A 21,490-nucleotide genomic window follows, 5' to 3' on the forward strand; every position below is an offset into this window, starting at 1 on the left:
AAGTAAAAATTGTTGATAATAAATTGCTTAACCCCTTTAAATAAATTACAATGTAGGAATTGAAAAAGTAAAATGGGAGTTATCCAAAAAAATCAAGGTAAAAATGGACTCTACTTTAATAGCCTGAGGAACTGCCCTTTTTAATCTGTTACCAAGGCCAAGTAAATCTTGGGTCAGTTTGCTTTGTAGTTAACTTGTCAAATGGTTCTGTCTCCATCAGTTGTACTAATGGTAAGTAACATTCAATCCTGACTAAAGTTAAATTCTCAAGAATATTTAAAAAAGTAATGTTCTACTTTTTTGGCATGCACTTTGGAGCAAAGACAATCATAGAAAATTCTGGTTCATGATGCTTCCAAGAAGACACTGCTAAGTTACACTACTGAAAATACTGACTCATAAAAATATGATTTCATTCAACTTAATCTGTGGAGATGGCTATTGAACAAAAGGATTTAGAATCATTCGCTTTGTCATATTGTAAAGCTAAACAGAATTCCATTCCCTTTTATATATGTGAAACCAATTTTCTTGGATTGCTGTCTTTTTTTTTTAAAGCTTTAGTCTTCTAAAGTGAAGTGATTATAATACATATCTAATTATTGTTTTACTCTGAATTTTTCGTATGTTCAAGAGTTTGATCATTTTGCAAAACATCTAACATTGGAGTGATTAATAACTGAAATTTGATTATTTTCTTTGAGCTGAGTGAACTGAAACAATTTTTAAACTAATATACATATACAACATAACAGAGCCATCTGTGTGAGTTAAATTGAGTAACTTTAGGATAATTGATGTTAAACCTGAAGTATTTTTCCACTAGCTATGCTGCAATTACCTTTTCAAAGAAATGATTTATTACACATAAACGTGGAGATTTTAAACATTCTTCCAATTCCTTAATATTATTGAACTTCTATAATTTTGGACATTTATCTCAACAAACATAAGATCTTATTTCTTGTTTTTTATAGTATTATTTATGATTCCATTATTCTATAAGTTTTAGTGTAAAAATAAAATTAAATGATGTTTAATAAAGAGACAAAAAATAATTGTTTGGTAATAACTGTGCTTTCTTTTAGAATTTAGTATTTTTACTATTCCTGCTAGCTCTCTGATTTGTTATAAATCCTTCCATAAAAATTGATGTGCTTTTGAAACATCGACTATAGTGTCTGATTTTTTTTTTTTACATAGAATCATATTTTAACATAAAGGGGAATTTACTATATATAAATATATATATGTATATATATATATATATATATATAGGTGCTATCCAATTAATAGCTATGTTGTTAGAGTCCTTTTTTAATGTAAACATTGCTTCCTGTTTTTTGTTTTATATAAACAATATGTGAGAGTAGTATGGAGTACTACTCTGGAGTAGTATGGAGTGAGTACTACTCACACAGGACTAAGCCTTGACATTATCAGTTCTTGAGTTCAAATTATCTCTAACTTTATGACCCTGACTTATCTTCTCAGTGTTCCAGGAAGTTTTCTAAGAATGTAAAGCTCAGATATGCTGCCTAACAGCATCCATAAGAGGGAAATTCTGAATTTAGATCAATGTATACAATGGAAACAATGTAAAGACTAACAGAACACTTCTGTGGGGGGTGGGGGAGGGAAGCAAGATTAGGGGAAATACTGTAAAATTCAAAATAAATATATTTTTTTTAAAATAGAGGGAAATTCTGCCCCAGACAATAGCCCTTCTCATAGGAACTATACTTTTATAAAAAAGAAATAGAATCTTTGAGTCAATCTAATTGCCATTCTTGAGAAAGTTAACTGTCATGACTTGAGAAGGACTATGTGAGGCACATAGAGAAAGAAATAAAAGAACTTCTTTGTTGAGAAGACTGAATTATTAAGGATAAAATTATTAAGTATAAAAGACTGAAGAGATATTTTGAGAGCTGAGTACTCTCTTTCACCAGTACACTGGGGAAAGAGAACATGAGAAGAAACTTTAAATGATGACTTGAGAAGGTTGAATTCTTGAAATGTAGTTTCACTATCTGTAGAAATTGGAAATTGCAACCTATGTCAGAAGTGACAATTTTCTCACAGATGACATCCATTGTTTAAATATTTTAAATGTTTTTGAATTACCTATTATTTGAAATAAATTTTATATTTAGTCAATAACATTGATATTTTTTCAAATATATGAAAATGGATATTTTTGGGGAAAAGTTTGTGAGAGAAGTTTTTTCAGTTTTTATAGCCTAGAGTATGGACTGAGGTTATAAATATAGATTAGATAATTTATATATAATTATTATATTGCATATAGTATAAATTATCAATAGGATTTATCATTTTAGTGATTTATGTTAGATTAGCAGAACATAGTCATTTAATAATTAATAAGAAAATGAGATAAAGTCAGGTAATGAAGGGTAGGGGTTGGTGTGTTCCTTATAGCAGACAGGTTTTTCCAAACTTTCTACAAGGAAATCACAAATTCAGAAATAGCAATTGCTGAACTTCTCTAATCTATTGAGGATTATAAAATGCTTTATGCTGCATTATCTTACTTAATTTTTACTACTATGCTATTGCCCCCCCCCCCATTTTATCAATGAAGGAACTGAAGCTTAGAGAAGTTAATTTGTCTTTGGGTACAAAGTAGCCATCAGAAGAAGGCTGTGAATACAGGTTTCTCCACAAAACTGACTTCATTGAATCTCATTTTTTCTCTTAGTTGTACTTGATATCCCTTCTGCTTGGAATAGGTTTATTTCTAAGTCCACCAATTAGAATTTCTGACTTCTACCTTAAGCACCACCTTCTGCATGAGATCTTTCTCTATCCTTCCAATTTACAATGTCTTTCCCCACCTTATCTCTAATACCCTTTCTTTACTTTGTATGTAATCTGTATAAACATGTTTATATACACACATGCAAACATATATGTTGTCTTGCCCAATAGAATGTCTGCTCCTAGAAAGCAGATTTTACTGTGTCTGTGTTTGTTTTTTATTTTATTTTGCATCTATCTTTGCATCCCCAGTACTTAATAGTGTGCTTGCCACATAATATAGTAGACACTTAATAAATGCTCATTGTTTGAAATTATTTTGAAAGATCACAGCATACCTAAAAATTTTCATAGTCTAGAACATATTTAATTTTAGTTCTATTCAAATTAGATCTTTTACATCAAATACCAAAAGCAATGTTTTTAATATTTTATTGTGAATTTTATTTTACAGTATCATGTTCTCAAAGAAAGGCAGTCCTCCTAATGCCCTTAGAGATTACTTACCAATTTTGACTCCCTCATTTTACAAATGAAGAAAATCATTATCCTGTTTAAAGAAGTAGCTTAAAGAATAAGTTATTAGAGTATGATTTCATCACAAAAAAATGCTTCATTGCTGGATCCTTTGATTGCAAATACTCCTATGTGTGTCAAATGAATTTGATTTACCTACATTTTTTTCTTTCAATAACATAAAATGAGAAATGCCTATATGGAATGAATATTGTTTGAATAATTGGGACATTAGCAAAGACTTCAAAATTTTGTTTCATTAGAAAAAATAATGGAACTTTTACTCCTTTATTAAGTTAAAAAGTATTTATAATCAGGAAATATTCTCTTCTTTTGCTCTAATCTTGGATGAGGAGATGCCTCTTCTTGCAAAGATCAATCCCTATGATCCATCTCCTGGAGTCTCTTCTGAGAGGAAATCTTCCTCTTCCTATTTTTTTAAATTTCACTTTTTGTTCCTATCTTTTGATTCCTTCCTTACACTTTTGTGAATGTGACTAGATCTCTCCTATCCTCCTTTATCTTTACTTTGAGAGGCAGTGTGATATAGGGGAAAAATGTAGCTGCTCTTGGAGTCAAGGTGATCTGGATTCAAGTGCTGTCTCTGACATATGCAGGCTATGAGACCCTGGCAGGCAGGGCACCTAGGTGGCCTAGGAGTCAGGAAGATGAGAGTTCAAATCTAGTCTCACACACTGGACACTTTACTAGCTGTGTGACCTTGGACAAATCACTTATCCCTGATTGCCTCACATCTAGGGCCATTTCCAGTCATCCTGATCCATATCTGGCCACTAGACTCTAGAAGAGAAAATAAGGCTGGTGTTTCAGCATAGCAATCCCTCATTCAAATACAATTCATGTTCTTGTCATGTTATTATCTCCCTGATATCATGGTCTTCTTTGACAATGAAGGACAAACAAACAAGCAAACAAACATCATGAGACCCAGCAAATCATTTAACCTCTCTTGTGTCCTTAGGCAGCTCTCCAAAATTAAAAGCTCTACATTAATGGAGGAATTTACTCACTGGGAACTTTGGTTCTACACTGATAAAATCACAGGTCTGGTAAAAGAAAGCAAAACTCAGTTCATTTAATCCTAACATCCCCTTGAGCTATTATTGCAAATCTCTCCTCACAGCAAAACTCTCAGAAAAAGCTATTATCAGCATCTCCATTTTGACACTTCACTCCTACTTTTTGCAGTCCAGCAACATCACTCCACTGCAATTTATTTCTCAAAGTTGCAAATAATTCATTAATTTCCAAAGTCTAGCCATTTCTCTGTCCTTATGTATTTTGACTTCTCTTTAGCCTATGACATTGTTGATCATATTTTCTTCCTTAGGTTTTAATCACATTCTCTTCTAGTTCTTTTCCTATTTGAGAACTCCCAAAACTCCTTTAAAAAGTTATCATCCTTTTCCTACTTTTCTATACTTGAATTTGGTATATTTGAACTTTAACTCCTTGTGGGTTAAAGAAAGGTTTTATTCTTTTGGCCTGTATGCTAGTGTGTACTGTAGTGTATAGCACATAGTAGGATATTAGTAATGTTTATTGAATTGAATTGTTAATTACTGAAATGTTTTGGGGCTACATATCACTGAGTGGATATGACTTCACAGAGTTAGAGTCAGATTATTCATTCCAGACAGATAAAATAATAAACAGAATATATAATAATTATAGAAGTTTATTTAAAGGCAGATAAGTTGTTAGGGCTTTTTAGAAAAATAGACCTCTTAGAATGTTATTTATAGAAGGGAGTAGATATGCTATCTGTTGGATAAACAGAAGGAGATTGTTTTGCATTTATGAAATAATTTGGAGAAAAGTAGTAAAGTAAAGATAAAGAAATACAGGTGAGAGAGTGTGTTAACGACTAGACTGGAATGAACAATGTGAATTATAGTGTAATGAGACAGGATAACAGCAGTTCTTCAGTTATATGAGTGTACAGCTTTGAAGGCAAGAACCCTTTCATTGCTGGTTCAATACACATGGATTCATGATGTAGACAGGGAAGAATTTAATTGAATTTTTTTCCCTTTTAAAGTGTAAATATATTAAGACAGGGAAGTTTTGTGGAGATTGCTCAGTTTCATAACTTGAGTGTCCTTTTAGATACCTCACTCTGAACCTAAATATCCAGTCAATCTTTCTGGCCTATTTGCTGTTCCTTACTTCACATATTTGTGCTGGCTGACCTCTTAGTGTCAGCTCTATCTCATATCTCTGTCGCTTAGAATTCTTGGCTTCCCTCCAGCAAGAAAGAACCTTTATTTCTCCCTAGCTGCAAATGCCTTCCCTTTGTTTAAATTCTATCTTCTCTCTATGTATTTTATATATGCACATGTTGTTTCTCATGTTTGAATGTAAACTATTTGAGGACAAGGACTTTTTTTTCCTTTTCTTTGAATATCTGACACTTATTAATCACTTACTAAATGCTTACTGGCTAGTTTATTGAGAAATCAAGAATTGATTGATTGATGCAAAGTTATCATCCTTTTTCTACTTTGCTATACTTGAATTTGGTATATTTGAACTATTTTATTGAGAAATCAGGAAAGAATTAGGGATCACAAGAGGGAAAGAAAAGAAAGACATACATTCCAGACATGTTAGCTTTGTAGGAAACATATGTTTTTCTAGTACTTCTGTAGCATAATGATTTTTTATAAATAATTTTTTACTTAAAGTGTCTCAGTTTTTGTAATGAGAACAGATGTTTTCTTGTAAAAAATGAGCAAGTTTTTAAGTTTCTTTATATCAGAGAATTGTTTCAAGAAGATTTCTTTATGCTCCCAATTTGTACAAATTTAGTATATTTAAATGGTTTGAAAAGGAAAAATAAGAATCTTACCTTCTTATATTGAGATCACTTCCACTTGGTCATACTATTACAGCTGAGGGCCAGATTGAGAAAAATAAATTTGCTTGTAAATCAACTATTTTCCATCCTCTGAGTCTATGATTCTTTTCCCAGAATTTTTATTTTTTTTAAATAACTTAAATTTATTTGTGTATAGGAAAAATGTCCCCAGGTAGCAAAAATTTTCATTGCTTTTTAGGTTTGTATACATGACATTTTGGTGGATTGTTTCTTCACAGTTAAATTCTATATTTTGGGAAAATAACTGATGGCTGGAACTTTTCCACTTAAGAGTCAGTTCTCACCACATAGACATTCATTCTAGAGGCAGATATTAAGAAGCATTTGTTGTGTTATGGTAAGAGATTTCCTATCATATTCTACATAGTTTGGGAGCAATAGAAAAGGAAATCAATCTTAATTGTAGTTAAAGTTGAATAGACTTGACAGGTCAGAACTTAGAAGTACTTATTAGAATTCAGTCTTATTGAGCCTGCTATAATTTATCAGGTTAACTACATTTAAAGGTTTAGTTCCAGAAAATGTGCCACAATTAAAATAGTAACCTTAAAATGATTGTTTTATGAATTTAATTTATCAGTTCTGTTTTCTAAGTTAAAAGAAAATTAATTAAAATGTGTCACACTGAGTGAATGATTTCTTAGAACTAGTGACATAGCCTATAGTATGTATTGGCAAAGCATTTTTGAAGATAATCATTAATGTACCTGTGATCTAAGCTTGAATGACATTTTCCAGGGTTTGCAAAACCAAGTTGTGATGCTTTTTGTTTTTTTGCGGGGGGTGGGGAAGGGAGGGTGGTTCATTGTATCCTCATATTGCCAAGAACAAAAATAACCCTCATATCCCTGCTATAATGGAGGAAATGTCTTTATTTTTAATCTCTTTTCCTCAGGAAAGACTGTGGTAGGGTGAATCATTAGCACATTGTGTTTCCTGAGTACTATGATGATGTTTTAGTTCTAGGCCTATAAAAATCATTAAGATGATGTGTAGAGCATCAAGAACCAAAAATAAAGCCTATATTTGGTGGTAGCTATACACTAAATTCAGGATATCATTAATAGCAAATTCCATAGATGTTATCCATGTACCATGATGTAAAAATAACCTATTCATTGGACTATAAAAGTTATTCTTTATTTTTTTTCCACTGAAGACAAAATGATCAGAGATAAAAGAGGTCTTATAAGAGGATGCCATCATTTTATTGTGTCCAATGTTCTAACCCAGGCTGTATATCATAATGACTTTGTAATGACTTACCCAAGTTATAGATGCTTTTGTTGGAGTCTGTGGCATGCATGCTCTGGCAAGCTAAATTCAGTGCTGTATGGCAGTAAATGAAAATATAAAAATTCTGGCACTGAAGCTGGTTAAAGGTGTTCTAGCTATGGACCCCACCATCCCCCTCTGGCAGAGTCATAGAGGAAGTGGAATGTTCCTCTTGTGTTAAGTGAGTACTGTCTGTACAAGCACAGAAGATAGTTCCTGCTGTCACAGAGCTTAAGTTCCAATGAGAAAAAACACCCCATGTTCGAAGGGGATGAGAAATGATTTGAGGAGATGGTAGGGAAGTGAGGGGGAGGCCTGTGTGATGATGGCAAGTTAAGGCAAAAGTGCTCTTATCAGAGTAGTGGGGATGATTGACAGGGGAAGAGTTCAAGTTCCAGTGGAGATAGCCTAGTGTGGAGACTTGGGAAAGTACACAGAGATCACTTCCTCAAATAGAACCAGGTGCATATAAAGTTGTGTTCAAATAAGTAATTTAAATCAAATATGTATTTCATATTAAAATGTTTCTACTACATTAAATGTCATATCCATAAATTACATATCAGTCCATTCACATCCTTTCTACCTCTTCCAGAACATATTACAACTTTTCCATGCCATTTCATACTGTATAATTCTGGTTTATGTCTTTCCATAAATTTTTCATAAAGAATTTGTAAGTCTTTGGCTAGTTCTATTAATATTTTTTGATAAGTGTATATTGAATGTCTGTGTAATTTCTCTAGTTTTTTTTTTTTACAATTTTGTAAATCCTTAATGGATCTTATAATACTTCTTAGGAGCAAATGATCATTGATCATATGCTCACAACTACTAAACATCTAGGTCTCTAAGTCAAGTGCAATTATGATTCTTCTGAAGTCATAGATTTTGGTGATTTCTAGCCACATGGTATCACCTGGAAAATATTAAAAAATAATGATTTAGCTCTGGAGTTTATATCTAACCATAGATATTTACTGAGTTAACGGCAAATAAACTTCCTTGGACCTAATTTTTCTCATCTAAATGATAGAGTTGTACCAAATAGCCTCTAAAGATTCTTGATCCAATGCTTTTATGGAATAGGGAAATATCTCTCAACCAAATTAGGGCAATGACTTATCTGTAATTCAGTCTGAATTATCTAATGTACTGGGTAGTTAAGTGATTTGTCCAAGGTCATATGGTCAGTTTGCATCACAGATGGCATTGGATCCTGGATATGGATTCAGTCTTGCTTATTCTGAGACAACTATCTTGTGCTGTCTCAATGGGAGATATGTCTAGATAGTGATCATTTAAGTTTGTACTAATTTTACAAGTGAGTAAATTTGACAATGGTCATAGGGATAGTTTTGACTGTTGTCCTGAGTTCTAGTTAATATTCTTACCAACAAATTCCTCTAACCAAGGGATTCTTAACCTTTTTTTAATTGATTTCTGGTGAAGTTTTTAGACCCATTCTCAGAACAGTCTTGCCTACATAATAACTAGCAATAGGAGTTTAAGGTTCAAAATTCTTTTCAAATTTAGAAATTTTACAAATATTTTTTAAATTGCTTTACAAATATCATTTTACCCTCACAACAATCTTGAGAGCAAGTTTCTTTTTGCATATCCATCTTACAGATGAGAAAACTGATGTAAATGAAGGTTAAATGACTTGCCCAGAATCACATAGCAAGTAAATATCCGAGAATGACTGAAGTCAGTACTTCTGACTCAAAGTAATATTTTATTCACTGTACCATGTAGCTTACTTTTAACTCCATTCAAGTTGAAGGTAATATTAAATTTCAGCTAGAGTTTAATACAAATAAAGATGTAATTTTTTCTTCAATCAAGTTGATGTTGTGCTTGAAATCTATCCACAAAGTGCAGTTTTAGAATTCGTGTTCTAACCTGAAGGTTGACTAGATAGAACTATTTGTTTTATGGTATTTTCAGATCTATACTCACTTACATTCGAAGAGTGACTATTAGCCCAGGGACAAAAATATTCTCTTGCCTAAACTACAGCTGATAAGCCCCATTGATAAAAACCTTAATAGTGAGTAGATATATTTAGCTCAAAGACCTCTTTTAAGGTACCAACTGGAAAAGGGTTTTCCCTCTTAATGAAGAGCTCCCTCATAATGTACATGTATAAGGAACATATCTGACCAAGGCAATTTGTGCCTCTGATACAGTCAGGACAATGTCTTTTGTCTTCTGATAGTGACCTCACAGTGCTTCCCTCTGGGTAAAGTGTACCTATTTGTATAAATTACTTAACTGGTCTCCCTGACCCTGTTCTCCTCACCTCCATTCCTTACTGTCAGAACTAATTCTAACTTGAATCCATAGTTGACTGTCTTTTCTGTTGAGCAAGGAGGCTCAGAGTTTTGAGCTAGTTCCAGTAGCTCTTTTTTTGTTCTCTTCTAGGTACAACATCTTCTTTTGGGTGAATAAGTCCATGACTGACAGATTGAGGATATTTCCTTTTCAGATACTGAGATCTAGAAAAGGCTGCCTTTTCTAGATCTCTGTTTTGGTGGTTCTAAATATGATTTTTGGTAAGCTGCCAGGGCATCATTTTTCCCTACCCTCTCACCTAAGAACCTCATTTGATAGTTCATTCACTGAAAAAATTAAGTCAGTTGGCTAAGAGTCCATCTACTTCTTTCCTCATCTCTCATCATTCATCTTCCTCTGCTATCTATGCCTTCACTCTGTTCACAGATGAAAGGATTGCCCTTCTCCAACTCAACCCTTGGACATCCATGCTTGAGCCAATCACCTTCTGTCTTCTTCATCAAATTGTCTTGACTTTCATCTCATCTCTCTCATATCTTTGATCTCCCTCTACTGACTCCTCTACTGTTTACAAACATGTCCAATTCTCATCTTTGAGAAAACATGTAATTGGGGATTCCCATACAAGTTATGTACATGAATACTATGGAATATTATTGTTCTATAAGAAACCATAAATGGTTAGACTCTAGAGAAGCATGGATTACAGGGTCTGTTGCTGAGTAAAAGGAGCAGAACCAAGAGAACAATATACAAGTTAACAAGAACATTGTGAGATGATCAACCTTGATGGAAGCAGCTCCTCTCAGCAGTTCAGAAAGCTAGGATAACCATATTAGACCATCTATGGACATCTAGAAGAAGAAAAACAAAATGAAACAAAAAACCCTTTAGAATCTGATGAGCACTTTACAAAAATTATCTCTTATGAATTTCTTTCCCTTAATCCTAATTCCTCATACTGAAAATAACTAATCTGTAGATATGTTTACCAAAAATATGTATATATAATGCTAAATTGACTGCTTGCCACTGTGGGGAGGGGGGGTAGGAAGGAGGGTGGAAGGAAATTTTGTAACAATATACATGTGCATATGGATAAAAAAATAAAAAGAAAAAAGAAAACATTTAATTGAATCTACTATCCCTTCTAATTATTGTCCTTTATCTTTCCTACCCCACCTTTGTTATTAAACTCTTTTAGAAAAATTGTCTACACTTGACACCTATATTTTGTTTTTGTTTTTGTTTTTTACTTAGAACTAAAGTTAGGAAGAGCTCAGTGCATATTTGACTTCAAACACTTTCTAACTTTGACCCTGAGTAAATTATTTAATCTCTCTGCTTCCATTTCTTCAACTTTAAAATGGAGGAAATAATGACACCTACCTCCTAGGATTGTTATGAGAATCAGATAAGATCATATTTTTAAGTGCTTTGGTCCATTCTCCTTCCCTTCCTCCTTTTTTTCCCTCCCTCCTTCCTCCCCTCCTTCCCCACTCCCTTCTTCTGACTTTTCTGCAGCAGTTGACACTAGATCACTTTCTTCTCCTGCTCATTCACTTTTTTAGGTTTTTGTAATGATTGCTCCTTCCTTTTCTTGCCTCCTACCTCTGTCTGCTCATCTGTTTTTTAGGTTATGCATGCACATTCATGTTATACACTTTTCCATTTTAATTATTCTGTAAAAGAAAAATCAGAACAAAATGGAAAACCATGAGAAAGAAAAAAAAAACAAATTTAAAAAGTGAAAATAGGAGACTGCATTCATTTCTTTCCCTGGATTGTGGGCATTACAAATCTTTTAGAATTGTCTTTGATCACTGTATTTCTGACAAGAGCTAAGGCTATCATAGTTGATCATCTCATAATGTTACTGTTGGTGTGTATACAGTGTTCTCCCATTTCTGCTCACTTTACTCAGCATCAGTTCATGGAAGTCTTTCCAGGTTTTTCTGAATTCTGCCTGCTGATCATTTCTCATAGAACAAATAAAATAGTCCATTGCATTCATATCCCACAACACCCCCTCAGTTTCCGATTCTTTGCCACAACAAAAAGAGCTTCTATAAATATTTTTATACAACTGGGTACTTTCCCCTTTTTTATAATATCTTTGATTATAATACCAGTAGTGGTCTTGCTGTATCAAACAGTATGCAGTTTTATGGACCTTTGGGCATAGTTCTAGATTGCTCTCTGGAATAGTTGGATCAGTTCACAACTCCACCATCAATGCTTTAGTTCCCATGTTCTTTCAACATTTATCAATCCCTTTTCTGTTAGGTGTGAAATGGTACCTCAGAGTTGTTTTAGTTTTAGATCATTTTTTAATATGATTGTAGATACTGACTAGTAATTATTAACTTCATTTGCTGATTCTTCATCCATGCCATATCTTTTGAAGTTATCAAACTGGATGTTTTATGATCTCAGTATGTTCAAAACAGAACTCATTCTGTCTCCCATACACACCCAACCCCCCCAAAACAAACAAAACAAAAACAATATTTGTCTCTTCCAAACTTATTATTTAGTGGTTCCAAAAAAAAAAAGAATTTTTTTATAACAGTTTACCATCTTCTCCCACAGTGTTTTTATATAATAAGCATTTAGTAAATGCTTGATGGATTGAATTCTACTTTTAAAAATTTTAGTTTTATTTATACTTTTGTTTTTAATACAGTCATTTCTAGGCTTAATTGAAACACTTCTCATATGTACTTTTTTATTTTTAACAAAGAAAAATGAACAGTTAAGTAAAACCAATTGACACAGAGACTACATCTTATAATTTTTGTATCATTCCTTGTCCAAAGATCCTATATTTGAAGTCAGTTATCTCTTATCTACTTGGGGGGTCAAGATTGATAATCTCAATTTCAATGTATTAAAGCTTTTATAAATCACTGTTTCCACTTACATTTTTGTAGTAATTATGTGTATCACAGAGTATGAACAGTTTTTTGCTTATACTTTAAAAAAATGTTTTTGAAGATGACCATGGCATTAGGGAGGTGAATTGGCTCCTCCAGAGCCACCTGGGTCTAGTGGCCAGTTATGAATCAGGATAACTAGAGCTAGACTTGGATGTGAGACAATCAGATTTAAGTTACTTATCTAAGGTCACATAGCTAGTAAGTTTCTGAGGTCAGATTTGAACTCAGGTCTTCCTGACTTTAGGACTAGTGCTCTACCCACTGTGCCACCTAGTTATTTGAACTTTATTTGAAGTTGGCTGTGTAATGAATACTGTGTAAAGTTGGCAGATCTCTTATAAAGTCATTTAGGAATTATTGCAAAGTTAGTAATTCTATAGAAGCATTGCTAAAGTTTAGGAATGCTTCTTCATCCTTTCTTGGGCATAGGACCAGCTCTGGGCAAAAATGTCAGATATGTGGTTTATCTTTGGCATCTTCTTACTTCCCTTACTTCCCTTACTTCCCTTTCTCTGAATCTTTTCCTACTGTGATGCTTCATTGAAATCACCCTACCTTTTTAATATCCTATATTGCAATTATTTATTTATCTTTCTGATCTCAAATTTCTTATTAAAACTCATGTGTTAGGGTACCTCATAACTTGACATTAGAGAGAAACAATCTGATTGAACTAATTATATAAGATGGAGGGGATGGACTACAACAAAAGTGGATAGAAGTAAAATCATTTATGAGCATAATTCAAGAGGTAAGGAAGGTGAAGTCCATAATCTGTTATAAACATGATCACAGCAAAAGAAAGGGATCTTTGCCCAGTCTTTTTTGGCTATGTCCTTAGTTTCCTTTTATGTGATTGGCTGATTGCCCAGGCTTTTGATTTAAGTTAGGGCTCAAGCCTTCAGTGGCATTAGATAAGCCCTATATTGAGTTGAAAAGTATTCTAACATGTTTGTACTAATCTTTTTAAGGAGAATGAATGGTAGGAAATTTTTCTAGTTAAATTTTGAGTCTAACTACCCATTATGGGAAATGAGATATATTTAGAACCCTATGATCATATGATAGAATATATAAAGTAGCAAGTAAATTATTATAATTCAGTTCACAGTTGAAAACTAGATATGATTGTACTTCTACAAACATATTGCTATCCTCACATTTCAGCCCCAAGTAGCATTCAGGTGAGACATCTTTTTACCATCTTTGGACTCTTGAAATATTTACAGGTAATTTATAATTTAAAATAAATTTACCAATAATTGACAGTGAATAAAGTTCTATTTACATTTATATATGAAGATGATGGTCATGATAAATTTAACTAAAAAGAAATCAACTTTAAGCTCTAATATAAGTTTGGAAGGAATTATAGCCAAATAATCATAGCCTAGAACAGGATATGAAACAGAAGAGCAATAACTTGTAACGGGATATAAAACAGAAGAGCAAATTGTTCCTTTTTGAAAAAATAATTTTAATCTTTTCTTTTAAAAATTATTATGATTTCCCTATCAGTCACCATTAAATTGTCATTGTATGAATGGCTACTCTCAAATAAATCTCATTAGACTTGGTATATCTCTACAATATCAGCCCTACATTTTTAAAGTTTCATAATATGCAAAGGTGATCTTCTCTGCTTCTGCTGCAAATTGATTTTTCCCAAATGACCTATTTTTCTCAGTGATGCTCCTATTATTTTACAAATCTCAAAATTTTAAAGTTATATCCAGTATTCTTCCCCAACCCAATATCCAGTGAATCACCCCACTATCAATTTTTTGTTTTTATCATTTCCTTTATTGATCGCTTCTTTGTCATCTTTTCATTCACATTGTTATTACCTTGATGCTATATATATTTTTTTAACTACGTTCCTTTTCTTCATTCTCTCCCTTTCCTTACCTATCCTGCATATTATCTATCAGCATATTATTATTCATAAAACATTGCTTTAGTCTATCTACTTTGCTCCTCAAAGGATATAAGTCTTTCTATTTATAGAATGAAATTCAGACTTAGCCTAGCATTCAAAGATCTTCATGGACTAGCATCCAAATTTTGTGTTACCTGTCTTTTTCCCTTCCTCCAAGAGTGTTCTCTTTGCCCTGTTTTTTTTTGTGAATTCAGAAGGTCTTTAGCTCGGAAAAGAGAATATTAGGAAAAGGAAAGGAACATATAGCTGAATGGGCTGTCATGTGGAAGAAATGTCAAACTTGCTCTCTTTAGTTAAAGAGGGTAGAGACAGGGACAGTGGGTGGATTTTGCAAATAAAAATAAACAGATTTTTGCCTTAATATAAGAAAACTTCTTAGCAGTTGGGATTGTCTAAAAGGAGAGTGGACCTCTTAGGGAAGTGGTAGATTACTCTTATTGGTGGGTCTTTCAATAGAGACTAGATGACCACTTGTAAATTATGTTATTGTAGGACTTTTGTTTGTACTTTGGACTAAATAACCACTGAAGTCCTATCTAACTTGAGATTATGGGATTCTGATTCCACCTTCTTTTTCCTGATATATATACTTAAACAATCTTTGTTGTTTCTGAATTTTCTTATTACTGTCTGCATATTTAGAAAGTGACAAGGTTGACTTGCTATCCCAGTGAAGGTAAAAGATAAATTTGCCTTTGGTGTTAGAGAACCTACTCCTTCCTTGGCTCCCTATTCTCTATTTGATCCTAATTATATCTTTTGATATCTGTCACAGTTTCATCATCTGTAAAGTGAGGGAACTGTACTTGATAGCTTTCTAGTTGTAAATTTATAATTTCCTGAAATATCTTCAATCAATTCATTTAAACTGTTATTTATTTACATCTTCAAGCTCCCTTATATCTTTGTCTTGCCTTCCCAACTTGATTGCAAATTTCTTGAGACTCTGGGAACCTCAAGAACATCTTTTAATCTTTGGTCTTAATCTTGACTCACCTGCAGGTCCTAGAAAATGGTAGGTGCTCAATAAACATGTTGATTGAGTTTAAAGTCTTTGTAGTCTGCTAATCAAGGGCCACTGGCAAACTGTGTTAGTTGTAACCAGATAGTTATTTCTTATAACAAATAGGATGGCAAAATCTATTTATTTCTAGTTTCTGCAAAGAACTTAACTTCTGGTTGTCTGTTGATATTTTCCTATAGACATTAATGAATGCCAGATGCAAGGAGCATGCCCTAATGGTGAGTGTTTGAATACTCTGGGCAGCTATAGGTGCACCTGCAGACTGGGATTTGTGCCCGATCCTACGTTGTCAACTTGTATCCGTAAGTAATCAAAATAACTAATTTTTTTCATTCCTAATTTTGATCAAATATTACTTTGGGAAATTTCAGGAAAAGGCATCTGCCCTATTAAAAATGTCTGAGGCCCTTCTCTCCCACTTTGAGAGAGGTGTGCCACTTTGTTAAGATATCTTAATAAAAACAATTTTAATGAAAAAATCTGCATAGACAACTATAGATTTGAAAAATATAAAACCTCACTAAATTAGGCAATTGAGAAAGATAAGTCTAAATTATTGAAAAATCTGACTTAGAGGATATATATTTAAATATTTTTTATTTTATTTTTTCAGTTACATGCAGAGATAGTTTTCAAAGTTCATCTTTTTGTAAACATTTGAGCTCTACATTTTTCTGTTTCCCTTCCTTCCCTTTCCCCTCCCCATGATATTGAATAATTTAATATAGGTTACACATATACAATCATGATGAACATATTTCCTTATTAGTCATGTTGTGAAAGAAGAATCAGAGCTATAAAAATATGAGAAAGAAAAAAAAATAAAACAAATTTTTAAAAGTGATGAGCATTCAGGGGCAGCTAGGTGGGTGGCACAGTGGATGGAGCACCGGTCCTGGAGTCAGGAGTACCTGAGTTCAAATCCAGTCTCAGACACTTAATAATTAGCTAGCTGTGTGGCCTTGGGCAAGCCACTGAACCTCATTGCCTTGCAAAAACAAAACAAAAAAAACCTAAAAAAAAAGTGATGAGCATTCAAACCCCATAGTTTTTCTCTGAAAGTTTATAGCATTTTTCACCACAAGTATTTTGGAATCATCTTTGCATATCTTTGGGATTATCTTTGGAATTATCAAAGGATCATTGAACTGCTAACAGGAGCTGAGTCCATTATAGTTGATCATCTCACAATTTTGCTGTTAATGTATACAATGTTCTCCTGGTTTTACTCACTTCACTTAGCATCAGTCAATGTACATCTTTCTAAACTTTTCTCATCTGACTACTCATGATTTCTTACAGAACAATAATACTCTATCACATTCATATACCATAATGTTCAGCCATTTCTCTGTTGATAGATATCCCCTCATTTTCCAGCTCTTTGCCATTACAAAAAAAAAGTACTTTTGTTCATGTAGGTTTTTTTTCTAAGAGGAGCTGAGTCCATTATAGTTGATCATCTCACAATTTTGCTGTTAATGTATCCAATGTTCTCCTGGTTCTACTCATTTCACTTAGCATCAGTTAATGTACATCTTTCTAAACTTTTCTCATCTGACTACTCATGATTTCTTACAGAACAGTAGTACTCTATCACATTCATATACCATAATGTTCAGCCATTTCTCTGTTGATAGATATCCCCTCATTTTCCAGCTCTTTGCCATTACAAAAAAAAAAGTACTTTTGTTCATGTAGGTTTTTTTCCCTTTTTGATGATCTCTTTGGACCAAGGGGTGGTTTTGCTAGATCACAGGGTATGCACAGTTTTATAACCCTTTAGACATAGTTCCAAATTGCTCTCCAGGATGATTAGATCAGTTCACAACTCCAGTATTTGTGTCCCACTTTTCCCACATCCCTTCCAAGATAATTTTCCTCTTTTTTTTGGTCATATTAGACAATCTGATAGCTGCAAGGTGGTACCTCAAAGTTATTTTAATTTGAATTTCCTTAAAGGATATTTTGGAAGAAATTTAAAGATTGGATTAACTCTAAAAGATGTTTTTACCAGGAATTCAGACATTATATAGAGGTTGAAGAAGGTGACTCATGGGATTTCAAAATTCTAAATTTCTATTATTTTTAGGATAGGAGAGTAGAAAGTAGCTACTTTTTTCCATTGGTAAAATAGAAGGATGAGTGATTACAAAGGGAGGGTGGGGTGGTATACTAGATTACCTCTAAGATCACTCCCAGGTCTAAACCTAGAGTCCTAGGTAAATGTAGTAAGTAAATTCTTAGAGACCTAGTAGAACTCCTTAAGGGAATTTGCCTTAATGAACAGAAAAGCATGCTTCATAATTAGCAGATTATTTTTTTCCTTGAATGAAATGCTTTGGGACTTCTGGAAACAATACACTTTTTCCTAGTATTTAAGCATTTCTTCTATCCAGTCAAGTCACAAGCCTTTATTAAGTGTCAGGGAAGTGCTTGGTATTCTACTAAGTACTGGGAATACAAAGAAAGACCAAAAGCCCTAGAAGCTCACTGTTTCCCTGTGAAACTACATTATGCATAAGAATTATTTCAAAAATCTGATGAGTTTGAATTAATGAGATTTAGTCAGCTTTTTTTTTAGGTTTTTTTTTTTTTTTTTTTTTTTGCAAGGCAAATGGGGTTACTGGCTTGCCCAAGGCCACACAGCTAGGTAATTATTAAGTGTCTGAGGCCGGATTTGAATTCAGGTACTCCTGACTCCAGGGCCAGTGCTCTATCCACTGTGCCACCTAGCTGCCCTAGTCAGCTTTTTCAGGGAAAAAAATTTATGAATCAGGTCCATAGTCCAGACAAGAATCATTTATTAAATGGTTATGATGTGCCAGGGGCTATGCTAAGCACTGGGAATCCAAAAGTAAGAAGTTCTCAGGGATCTGTTCTCAGGGATCCTACCTTCTAGTTTTGAAATTTTGATTTAATTTAATTTATTTCCAATTACATGTAAAGATTGTTTTCATGGTTCTTCTTTTTATAAGCTTTTGAATTCCACATTTTTCTGTTTCTTTCCGTTCCTCCTCCCCCTGGCAGTGAGTAGTGAGAGATAGGTTATGCATGTATAATCATGTTGAATATAATTACATATTAGTCATGTTTTGAAAGAAGAATCAGAATGAAAGGGAAAAAACATGAGAGAAAAAAATCTAAAACAAGTTTTAATTTTTTAAAATTTATTTATTTATTTTGAATTTTACAATCCCCCCCCCCCCCCGCCCAATCTCACTTCCCTCCCCCTACCCTCCATAGAAGGCAGTCTGTTAATCTTTACATTGTTTCCATGGTATACACTGATCCAACTAAAATAAGTTTTAAAAAAGTAAAAATAGTATTCTTTGATCTGCATTTAGACTCCATTGTTTTGTTTTTTCTCTGATTGTCAATGGCATTTTCCAACACAAGTCTTTTAGAATTCCTTGATCACTGAACTACTGAGAGGAGCTAAGTCTATCATAGGAGTTGATCATCTCTCAATGTTGCTGTTAATGTGTACAATGTTCTTCTAGTTCTGGGGGGCTTACATTCTGATGGAGGGAAGACAGCATGAAAAAGAAAACTGAAAAGAGGGAGAGGGAGAGGAGGAAAGGAGGAGTGCATTTCCAGAGTGGAAAAAAGTCAAATATTCTTTGATATAAACTCAATGTAGTTACTGTGACTTGCCCACCAATTTGGAATATTGTAAAACAAAAATTTAAAAGAACTTGGCTCTCCCTTAGTAAATTGTGCACTAATTATATGAGGAGGGATACTGTAAATCATAATTTAATAAGACCAATTAGAAATTAGTCTGAGGGCAGCTAGGTAGATAAAGCACTGGCCCTGGAGTCAGGAGTACCTGGGTTCAAATCTGGTCTCAGACACTTAATAATTACCTAGTTGTGTGTGGCCTTGGGCAAGGCACTCAACCCCGTTTGCCTTGTAAACCCCCCCCCCCAAAAAAAGAAATTAGTCTGAAGAGCTATGTCTAAAAGATAAATAAATAAGTGAGCAATTGATAATGTTAATAGAAATTGAAAATACTTGCCTTTCTTGCTACTCAACTCAAAGGTCATTCACCTTCTTAAGGTCTTTCCCTAGAAAAACTAACCCTCTCTTATCTTTCAATATTTTTCCTTTGATTTTATATATGTATGTGTGTGTGTGTGTGTGTGTGTGTGTGTGTGTGTGTCTTGTATCTCCATATTTAAATCCATGCTGGTTCCCTGCTTAGAATGTAAGGTTTTTTTTTTCCTTTGTACCATTTTTTTGCCTTAGAATTTTCATGAAGCACTGGCCCTGAAGTCAGGAGTACCTGAGTTTAATTCCAGCCTCAGACACTTAACCTAGCTGTGTGGCTTTGGGCAAGCCACTTATACCCACTGCCTTGCAAAAAAAACCCAAAAACTAAAACTAGAAAACAAAAAGAATTTTCATGATGTAATATGATGCCTATTATGTAGCAAATACTTAATGCATACTTGCTGATTGTTAGAACAGAGAATGTGAGATCTGGGAGATGGGAAGATGAGCAGAGAGATAATGCCTCTAGAGACAACCTATGCAGGGATTTATCTCAATCAACTAGATGGTAGTAAGGTCCCTGCCATCTCTATAATGTTATTATGCTGCCAATCCTTTACCTGTAGCCCATCCTATCATATATAGATTATTGGTTCTTAACCTGACATCCATGATCTTGATTTTCAAAGAAATGTTTTGATACATGATCAATATGAATCCATGTTTAATATGGTTATAAATGTAGAGCCTATATTAGATTGCTTTCTGTCAGTGGGAGGAGGAAGGGAATGGAGGGAGAAAATGTAAAACTAAAAACCTTGCAAAAAAAATGATTGGTAAAAATTACTGTTGCAAGTAGTTGGAAAAGCAAATAGAATATTTTAAAAACGTTCTGATAACTGTTTCAATATAATTGCTTCCTTTAATCCTATACACTTTATCTCACTCATTTGAAAAGTGTTCTGAGAAGTATCTGAAGGTTTCACCTGACTACCCAAGGAATCCATTATCCTCAAATATTTAGAATCCCTGCTCTACTGCAATTTTCTCCTTTTACATATTAGGAAAATGAGATTTCATGAGAGAAGTCCCTTTAGTTCTCTGTTGTGATTATAATTCAAGTCTCTAGACTAAATTCTTTTTGGTAATACATATTGGTTAAATAACAAAAACAAACCAAACAAGCCAGGTTCATAGCTATAAACTTTCCTCCTTTTTTCCTCTTGAAAATCCTAGTTCCTTTCCAGATTCAGTTCAAATACAATCTCCTTCAAAAGTCTTCTCATTCCTTCAGTTTTTAGAGATGCTAAACACTGCATATTTATATTGTGTTCTATATGGACTTAAAGATGAATATGTATATTCAATACAGTGTATGTCTGTATTTGTTTCACCAATGCCTTAACACTTGGTAGATATATGATTAATTGTGGTTGTTTTTTTTGTGAAAATGGAAAATTTGAGAATTGGTTAAAATTCTGTGTTATTAAAATTTTATGTAGTTTTTAAAGAACAAGTCTAAATAAATGAACTTTTTTTTTTTGCCAGGGATGGGGAAGAGAAGCTATATTATATTCTACATCTTCCCTGAAACTTAGTCTAGATAAACTGATTCTTTTGGGAGAAAAACTGATTCTTTAGGTAAAATAACATTATTTGCTTTTAGCTTCAACTCATTCATATGGAGATCATAGAAATGTCAGATTTGCTTCTTTGCAAAATCAGCAGCAGATTGCAAAATCTTTCTGCCAATGTTTGATTCTTAAGATATATAGGGTTGATCTGAAACTATGCCATGAAATAAATAGAGGAACATTACC

The 21,490-nt window shown here is 33.3% G+C and overlaps 1 protein-coding gene across 1 annotated transcript in view; it reads left to right on the forward strand.

Annotated features, from left to right (window-relative positions):
• LTBP1 (latent transforming growth factor beta binding protein 1) overlaps nucleotides 1–21,490 on the forward strand; it is a 490,138-nt gene that overhangs the window by 307,851 nt on the left and 160,797 nt on the right. The window contains exon 10 of the mRNA XM_074209684.1: nucleotides 15,854–15,976. Within this exon, the coding sequence (XP_074065785.1) occupies nucleotides 15,854–15,976 (123 nt within the window). The remainder of the gene's footprint in view (nucleotides 1–15,853; nucleotides 15,977–21,490) is intronic.

Source organism: Macrotis lagotis, chromosome 1 (genome assembly GCF_037893015.1).
Source record: "Macrotis lagotis isolate mMagLag1 chromosome 1, bilby.v1.9.chrom.fasta, whole genome shotgun sequence".
In the NCBI taxonomy this organism is placed as follows: Eukaryota; Metazoa; Chordata; class Mammalia; order Peramelemorphia; family Peramelidae; genus Macrotis; species Macrotis lagotis.